The following is a 9702-nucleotide window of genomic DNA, read 5'->3' on the forward strand; positions in this document are numbered from 1 at the left end:
ACTTAACCTGCAGAACATAATATGAAAGTAAACTACGAGTCAATTTCAGCTGGATTTGGATTCAGATAGATCAAGTAGAAACTGACAAGAACCGGTGTTGCATCAATCCGGGAAAACGCGGATTGACGTAACACCGGCAACACCGATGCTTCGGCGCATGTGTCAAGCCCACAGACCAAAACTCGTGTCGGTGCGAGTATTGGTTTCAGCAAGACACGTGACCGATACAGGAACTGTTTCGAAATTACATTAACGCGCCAAACTATGTCTATATAGGGAAGCGAATCTGTCAAATGCATTTGCCAAACGAATTCTTGATCTTTTACGGAACAGCGTCAACTATGGAGCAGCCTCAAACGAAAGGTTTCTGCAGTGTGGGACCATTTTGATCTTATATTGGAAAATAAATTTGTTTTCATTTTTGTTGTTTCATCCGGTGTGTGCAACAGGTGTAAGGTCAATCCGCGTTTCCCTATCAGATACGGTTCCCCCTGCGTCTTTTTGCAGCTCCGCCACGCCCACGCGGCAAAATACGCTCATGCTCGTGATGAGCACCGAGAAAGCACGCGCTTGTTCGGTGCGCTTATCTGGGGAATTACGGACACCGTGAAAGCTCAAACAACATGCTTCGGCAAAGTTGTCACACTTACTTCACGTTTTTGTGTGAAATTACTAATAATAAATATGGTAAATATATATATGTTGCTAGATAGATAGAGCTATATGAATTAAAAACAGGGCAATGCATTTTAATGCTCGATATTACCCATCAGATACCCTTCCCCCTGTAGTAAAGGGGGGAACGGTATGTGATGCCCATATTTCACCCATCAGATACCGTTTCCCCTATGTTAAAATCACCCATCAGATACCGTTTCCTGTAATGTACAAGCAAAAATCAGCCAGAACCCAAAACGCAGCCAAGACAAGTGTTCAAATTCACAAAAAGTTTATTACAAAATAAGGTGAAGAAGGGGCTCCACAGGGTGTGGTCACACTGGTGAGTGAGGAATGGGGGAACCCCAGGGGTTGGGAAGCCAGCTTGGGGAGGGTAGGGTGAATGGGCCGTGGGGACTCAGGGGACAACCAGATGACTGGGACAAAATCCACAAACCAGAGACTTGGTCATTGAAACAATCCAGGGTCATGCACAGGGGCTTCTCAGGCAATGTAAATCCAACAGACAGAAAACTGGAGGCAGGGTCAGAGGCAGGCAGGGTTCAGCAACAGAAGGTCAAAAATCTTCAACAGCACAGGGAAAAGGCCAAAATCTGTGGTTAAAAAAAAACAGGATAAGAAAACCAGGAGACTCATGAACATGGAACAAGGCTTGAAAGCTGTGCCTGTGGCAACAGAGATCTCACACTGAGCTGGTGACAAGCAGCTGTTTAAATAGGGAACAGCACAGTGCAGGTGAGGGTAATGAGTAATCAGCACACTAAGGGTAGGGCTGCAGGGCTGCAGGGCTGCAATCATGACAGTTTCCGCTATATTAAAGGGAGGAACAGTATCTGATGGGTGATTTATGGCCATCAGATACCGTTCAACCACATTAAAACGGGGAAGGGTATCTGATGGGTGAAATATGGATATCAGATACCGTTCCCCCACTGTATAACAGGGGGAACAATATCTGATGGGAGATTTAGGGCCATCAGCTACCGTTCCCCCACTGTATAACAGGGGGAACGGTATCTGATGGGTAATATTGAGGATTAAAATGCATTGCCCTGTTTTTAATTCATATAGCTCTATCTATCTATCTATCTATCTATCTATCTATCTATCTATCTATCTATCTATCTATCTATCTATCTATCTATCTATCTATCTATCTATCTANTATCTATCTATCTATCTATCTATCTATCTATCTATCTATCTATCTATCTATCTATCTATCTATCTACCTACATTATAATATATATAACATATACGTTATATATGTTATGTTAATATATGTTGATACCATGAAAGCTCAAACAACATGCTTCGGCAAAGTTCACACTTTCTTCACGTTTTTGCGTGAAACTAATAATAATTATTATATATATTATATAATATATATTATTATTTCAATATAGTTCACACTTTCTTCATGTTTTTGCGTGAAACTAATAATAATTAGTTATTTTGCCGCGTGGGCGGGGCGGCAAAAAGACGCAGGGGGAACCGTATCTGATGGGGAAACCCGGACTGATGCAACACCGGACCCATCACTACATCCACTTATTTCTACATCTACTGTCTGCTGCGTTTGAGTCCACCGCCACACCACACCATGACACTAAGTTTTTGTGAAATCTCTGGGTAAAATAACATCTGCATGTTTTTTTGTCTCTAACATTTACAAGCTTAGTTTTTTCTGACTCTCCTGTTACTTGCATAGGAATATGGTTCCAGAGAGCTTCTTTCAGGCCTTCTACGAGCAGGTATGCTTTTATTCTAGCCCACAGCTTACTATGTAATTTCCTATTTGGGGTTTGGAAATGTAACACAAATTATTTTTTTCTCTCAGTACGAGACTGAGATTATTCAGGTTAAAACAAAACCTGGCCTCTCCCTTGATCCAAAACTGGTGAGTTTTTTCTTCTGATCTTTTTTTTTCATTCTAGAATCGTCATTTTACAGCCACAAACTTCAAATTGAAGAGGAAGAAAAAGAATGGCCTTGAGTTTCTTCCAATTTAAAGCCTGAATGGGGAGGTGGTGTTTGCCAATGTGACAGTAAGGTGTGCCGTAGTTAAGACATAGGACAAGCAACAATGCAAACACTAATAGCTCTATACTATTAGAGCTTAGATCTTGGGTTTTTTGAGTTTGTTTTTAGTTTTGTCATTATTTGTATTCTTTACTTACTTCGTTCTGCCCTGTTTCTGTAAATTTTCTTAGTGATTCTAGTTTTTTCTGTCTTGTCTTTTAGTTAGTTTAGTTACTCTAGTTTTCATTATGTTTCTTATGTCTAATTATTTTTGTTAGATTCATTTCCTAGTCCAAAGTCTTCTCTCCCTTGTCCCTTGTGCCACTTCTTCTTTCTCTCTCTTTCTCCTCAGCCCTGCCGCTCATTAGCCCAAATCTTTGTTCAGCATTCAACCTAACAGTAGTGAAACACCTCTTTCTCACTCACTCCTTGCTGGTTCATTCCTTTACTTTCAATTTGGCTCCATTTCGCTTATGTTTATTATTTTTGTGTGTGAAGAGTTTGACACTTGAATTTGTGCCTTAGAGTGGTCTTTTACAAGATAAATGCACATTAAATGCATTAAAATCAATGGTTGTATGTTGACTTATGAAAAAGTGAAATGCATTGTCCAACAAGGTGATGTAATCCTACAATATTGTTGTCAGAGAGCTGGAGCCGCCATACTTGTGTTTTTTGTGCAGAATGGAACTGAGATGAAACTAGTAGGCAGGTATGTTGAAGGACCCAACATGTTAGGACTGGTCATCTGGTCATTCGCCATCGGTATCCTGTTAAACAGGGTGGGACAGGAGGCAAGAATCACTGTGGAGGCCATTCAATGCCTCAACGATGCCATAAAAATCATAGTCAACTGGATTTTGTGGTAAGATCAGACAGTATCTGAGCAGATGTCATTTCTTTTGCATATTCAGTTCTATTTACATAGGACAGGTGCTTCCACTCTTAACAGTTAACTTAAAATATATTTGGAACAACCTTTTTAATAAACCTTGTTTTTTTTTGTGTTTTTTTTTGTTTCAGGTACTTGCCAATCGGAGTTATGTTCCTGATCACAGAACATGTGTTGGAGGTTACGGACTGGGACGCTGTCCTTAAGCTCACAAAGCTCGTAGGAGTGGTTTTTGCAGGGTATGTCCAAATATCTTTTCTTTTTCATCTTTGTTACCAAATTGATATCACTGCTCTGAGGTAGCAGCACTGAACTCTACCTGAGTGACAGGAGAAGAAAACTGTGCTATGAATATATTTACAGAACAGTTTTACAGATTTTACTGAGATTTTCCTCTTTGATGTTTAGAGATCAGTTTTCATCAATGCAATTATTGTCAGCCTCTTTACTCTGATTCAGGGGCGCTGCCAGAAATCGTGGGCCCCCTGACAAAAAATTTGATTGGGACCCTCTGCACAGCTGCTGTTACAATTTTCTGACTCTATAAAAAGCGTGACAATTTTAAAGGCTTGCATCTGCATTGCTTTCTTTAGTTCAATACTGATAACTACCACAATGTTTACTGCTCATGAATTTAACATCCACCAGTCCACATCCAGTATGCAAGTAGGTTGCTTACATTTTTTGTATTAGTTTTAGATACTGAAATGTCTCCCCATGAGCAACAGTCAAAATCAATCTGCAACTACACATAAAGCAATCCAGACTTCTCAAAAATGCTATGTAGTTGCATTTTTTTCAAGCTTCAATACATAACTTTAATAAAAAGTAAGTTTTCTCCATATTTGTGAAAACAATCAATCTCCTCCATCTCCTCCCTGAATTACTATTACTGGTCAAAGTAATGCACCGTTCTGACCAAAACAACCAATCAGAACAAGAAGGACGCTCTTAGCACTGTCAGTTAGCCTCGTTCACTCACTGCTATATGTGCTAATGGGGGAGAAACGACTTATCATTACAAGAAACTGTTTATCTGCTGTCACTGGTAGCTGTGCTAACTAAACTGAGCATTCACAGTTTGAATCTGCACAGCTATGTGCTATGCTAGCTGCAGCATGGCACAAATTGAGGGGGAAGAAGAATGAGCAGCATCATATGAAATTATGATTGACAGCACTAAAGCTCTCTTGCCACTGACTGGTTGTTTCTAACACTTGGAGAAGGCAGAGGAAATAGATTTTTCACAGATTACCTCTCATACCATACTGTCACAACATAATGACAGTTTTAAAAAATATGTGAAAAAATATTTATATAAAAATGATATACTGCAGCTTTAATTTCACTCAGGAGAGAACATGCCAGGAGGGACATTAGAGCTGCTGCTGACTGACTCATCTCTTAAGTGGTAAAAGGCACAGGGAACAAGTTAAATATATGAATATGTTAGCAATTTTTTTTCTTAATTCATTAAATGCTAGTGAAATGGAGGCAAACAGTAGTCTGTAGCTAAGCTAATTATGCTAAATGGTTGATAATTTCACACAATCTACTCACCTCTCATGGAGAAAAACTGGGTTATAAATTAACACTCTTGCCTTTTTTTCTCTCTCTCCCTCTCTATTTTGTTTTTGAAAACCTGATTTTATAACTTTTCTTAGCAGCACAGTAAATGCCACAGTCGCCGCAGCATTCAGCTGCAGCCTCTACTGACCGCAGCTGCATAGTCACTGTTAAGCTCTAAGCAGGAACGAACCGTTTCATGCAGATTGAGGGGGAGTTCAGGGCAAAAACGGATGTGTGTTTTTTGGTCTGGGAGGGGAAACATAAAATTTTTACTGCTAAAAACAATCTTTGAAAATACAATATGATTAATTTTCTATTTGACAGGACCCCAATTTTTTAAATTTTATTTTATGTCTATGAACAAAATATAAATAATTAAATTGTGGAGGGCCCCCTGCTGGTCAGGGCCCCTAGAATCGTCATCACTTTTCACCGTGCCCCTGCTCTGATTCCTCCAAAAATCTGGTCCAGTTCAAGCATTTCCCTTCAGAAGTTCTCTTTAGCCTCACAGGTTTGTTAGAGAACATTAGTGAACAAACAGCATCATGAAGGCCAAGAAACTCAGCAGACACATCAGAGAGGATGTTCTGGAGAAGTTTAAATCAGAGTTAATTTCTAAAACAATATACCAAGCTTTCAGATAAGAAAAAGGAAGAAGGTTAGAGTTTGAGCTTCATACAGATCAATCCTGGGAGAAAATACAGTATGTTAGAGGCAGCAAAATACTTTAGACTGCAACGAGGTCCATCTTCCTTCAGCATAGTGAATCTAAACCTTCAACTAAAGAGAGCATGGAATGGTTTAGATCAGTTGTCTCAAGCTACACTCCTCAAGAGTCGGTTTCCTGAAACTTATAGATGTTTCTTTGCTTTAGCACACCCTAGCTCCACTACAGTCTTATTAGCAGATTTCTGCAGATCTTGACTGAATGCTGGAGATGAAGTTTAGCCATTTCATAGAAGTTTGTAGGTTCAGAGAAACATCTAAAGGTTCCAGTACACTGGCGCTCAAGGACTGGAGTTTGAGACCGCTGGTTAAGGTCAAAGCTTATTCATGTGTTAGAATGGAATAGACAAAGTCCAGACCTATATTCATTTGATAATATGTGGCAAGAAGCCGTGTGTTTACACTCTCCATTAAATCTTAGCTTGTGCTATTTTGTAGAGAAGAATGTGACAAATGTTTGTATGAATGAGCAAAGCTGGTTGAAACATGACCCAACAGCCTGCAGGTGGAGCTGTAGCAAAATGTTTATCTACAAAGTAGGGATTCATTGAGGGTGAATAGAAATGCACAAACATCTTCATGGATGTTACTGTGCAAGCATGTATTTTAATTATTTTCAAGAAATCATGATCTGACATTTGTTATAAAAACATTTCTGATTAAACTTTAAAAATTATGTAGCTTTATGTGGTAATATTATATTGCTCTGTCATTTTGTTTAGTCTTAAATTTCTCAATTTAATTGATCCTAAAGTTTTACAGCAAGATGTCTACAAAGCACTTATGAACTTTGCATTTGAAACATTACTTAAGGCTGTTTATAGTAGTGCAATACACCATCTCCACCAGTGAAAGGCAGCAGTGTACGAAGTGCAGTGTGTTGGTGAAGAAGAAATTTTCCATCTTGTGGGGACAACCTAACACAAGTTATAACGGCCAGACCTCCTGTTATGAGGTATGTGTCTTATTAACTTTACATTTTCTTTGAGAAAATAACATTGACTGTGTTCTCTTTCTTTGTAATGTTAGCTACGAGCAATTTAAACCTGCTGTAAGTTAATGTTAGCTAAAGTTATTAAACTCCATAACTGTAAGGTTAGCCCTGTATTTTAAAGGCAGACAAATAGATTTTTTACCTCCAAATTTAATCTAGCAAATTAAAAGCTAATATGTTAGTCAAAGTTATCCTTTATGTGCATTATTTAGCAACTTGGCTGATGTGACACGGTGCTTGTGTTGTTTGCTTTGCCGTCTTTTTAGGTGACCACATTGAATTGAGTCATCACCTGCTATGAGAATGTCCAGAAGAGATTCACCAAGTTAGAATTCATGAAAAGGCTTTCACCATGATCAACACTGACCACAACTATTGCAAGAACAACTATAATTTCTTAGCATTTCTGGACACTTTCAAAGAGCTGCTTCCAGGAAATGAAGACAAGAAGATCTCCCTGTTTTCCAAGCGTTACAGGAACGCTATAACGAAGGAAATGGCTGACAGCTGAAAGAACCTATTTTCTTAAGTTAAATAATAAGTCATTATATTTTAGTTTTTAATCAGAGTTACAATATACTTGCCAGAATTAAAACCCTCTGTTTGAGGAACAAGTAATCTTTTGTTTTATTCCACTGTACAAAGATTTTGTTCTACAGCTATGAACAAAACTTGAGGTAAAAGTTAATATTAATGACTCTGTTAGCATAGCATATGACACTGTTTTAATACTCAATGACATTTTCATAACTGTTGTTACGTGTTTCACTTTACTTGAGATAAGATTGACACTGCAATAACACTTAATGACATCTTCCTAACTGGTGCTACTTGTTCCACTTGATGTAAAAGGAATTATTAATGACTAAATCATTTGACAGTGTAATAAAGCTTAATGATGTCTTTATTGTTGGTCCTACTTGTTTTGCCTTATTTCAGGTAGAGGAAATATTAAGTGTTTTGTTAGATTTTGACAGTGTAATAACAATGACATTATTATAACTACTATTATGACATATGATGATTCTTTGTTAATGTCAAGTTGTCATAAAGACACTTTTAATAATGCCAACTTTGTATTAAAAGTATCATCATTTACCGAATGACACTTTGAAAACTGTCATAAATATTCATGAAGACTGACTCATGTTCATGATAGGTGTTATGTCATGTTTATGACAGTCCTATTCACACCCCGTCAAATAAAGTGTTACCATAATTTTCATTTCACTTTACAGTGATGCACTACTTTGTTAGAAAATCATATAAAATCCCCCCAACCACATTGATCTGTCAGGTTTTACAATGACAAAATGTCTAAAGAGGTATGAATATATGAATAAATCTTTAACAACCAGTGAATACGTAATGCATCTTTAACACAAAGTGTGACTTTGTTGTGTTGTTCAGGGAAGCAATCCAAGCCTTCGTTCTTTTCCCCGTGATTTACTTCATTCTCACCAGACGGAACCCTTTTCTTATCTTCAAGCACATCTCTAGGGCTTTGACGACAGCATTTATCATTGCATCCAGGTTAAATGTTCTCTTTGTTGAAAAAGCATGACACTTCTCCAGTTTCCTCATATAAACGGTGCACCAATAAAGGATGTGCTTTCTACCAAAGTGCCGCCACTCTGCCTGTCACCTTGCAATGCTGTGAAGAGAACGTGAAGGTCGATAAGAAACTCTGCCGCCTTATGTTGCCCATCGTCACCAGCATCAATAGGACTGGAATGGCATTCTATGAAGTGGTCGCTGTCGTCTTTATTGCCCAGCTTAATGACATCACGCTGGAAGTCGGCCAGATCATCGCCATTGGGTAAGCTGCTTCATACAAGTGCATGGAATTAAGAAAAGATGCATGCTGGGATTGTTAAGAGCAGTGATTTATCAAATGGGTAGCATTTCCCCTTAACAAGGGCCCAGAGCAATACATGTCATGTGACATCACACCTCTGTTAACTTTGTAACTGACAGCCATCTTGGCAGGCAGCTGCTATAAGAAAACTCCTCGTTTACAGAGTTTTGACGACTTTTGATCACTGAAGAAATATTTCCTGATTTCAAAACGTTTTCATTTACTGCAGACAATATGGTACATATAGAGGGATGTGCTGCCTCTAGAGAGCCACTGTTGGAGGGCAAAAATCCTACTGGCGATGATCCCTACCATTGGTTTTCACTGTCAAGTTGTCACTATTGCATGCTAAATCTTAAATGTTCATAACATATGTAAAATAAAAAAGGGTAGTGCTTTGCTACTAATTGACAACACTACAGCAACTGGATAACAAGGTCCGGGAAAAGTTTTACTAAAAAGAAAAATACTGAGGAAGAGTGAAGTAATTCACTTATGATTGCTTGACTTTTAAAACCGTAACATGTCATTGTGATGTGGAATTTGGTGCGTTTCCATTCAGTTTTATAAAAAAAAAAAAAAAAAGGTGACCTACACACCAACTTTTACAGATCAGTAGAGGAGATGCTTAAATAAGCTGATCTACCACCGCTGTGTTAGATTTGCTATACAGCAGTAGCTAATCTACCACAGTGATCACTTAATGGTGCAAAATAAGCTTCAAGTCTAAAAACATAAAACTGTAAAACAATTTTGACATTTAATCCCGACGGTTCTGATCACCTCACTTGACAAAATATTTGCTGATTTCAAAATTATGTGGAGAATATGTTATCTCTCTCTGTCATATATAAAAAAAAAAAAAATTCCCTCTCACCCTCCGTGGGTGGTCTCTTTCATCCTCTGAGCTCGGGTCCTCTACCAGAGGCCTGGGAGCTTGAGGGTTCTGCGCAGTATCTTGGC

At 38.4% G+C, this 9702-nt stretch overlaps 1 protein-coding gene across 3 annotated transcripts in view; it reads left to right on the forward strand.

Moving 5' to 3' along the window:
- The window catches only part of LOC107834683 (excitatory amino acid transporter 3-like), a 109421-nt gene that overhangs the window by 50590 nt on the left and 49129 nt on the right, over nt 1-9702 (forward strand). For 2 of the 3 annotated variants that reach the window (XM_016666402.1, XM_016666401.1), the window contains exons 9-10: nt 8292-8414; nt 8506-8700. The exons of the other annotated variant lie outside the window; for it this stretch is intronic. In XM_016666402.1, the coding sequence (XP_016521888.1) occupies nt 8292-8414; nt 8506-8700 (318 nt within the window). The remainder of the gene's footprint in view (nt 1-8291; nt 8415-8505; nt 8701-9702) is intronic. 3 annotated transcript variants of the gene reach the window in all.

This window comes from Poecilia formosa, unplaced genomic scaffold (assembly GCF_000485575.1).
Source record: "Poecilia formosa unplaced genomic scaffold, Poecilia_formosa-5.1.2 Scaffold720, whole genome shotgun sequence".
Lineage (NCBI taxonomy): Eukaryota > Metazoa > Chordata > Actinopteri > Cyprinodontiformes > Poeciliidae > Poecilia > Poecilia formosa.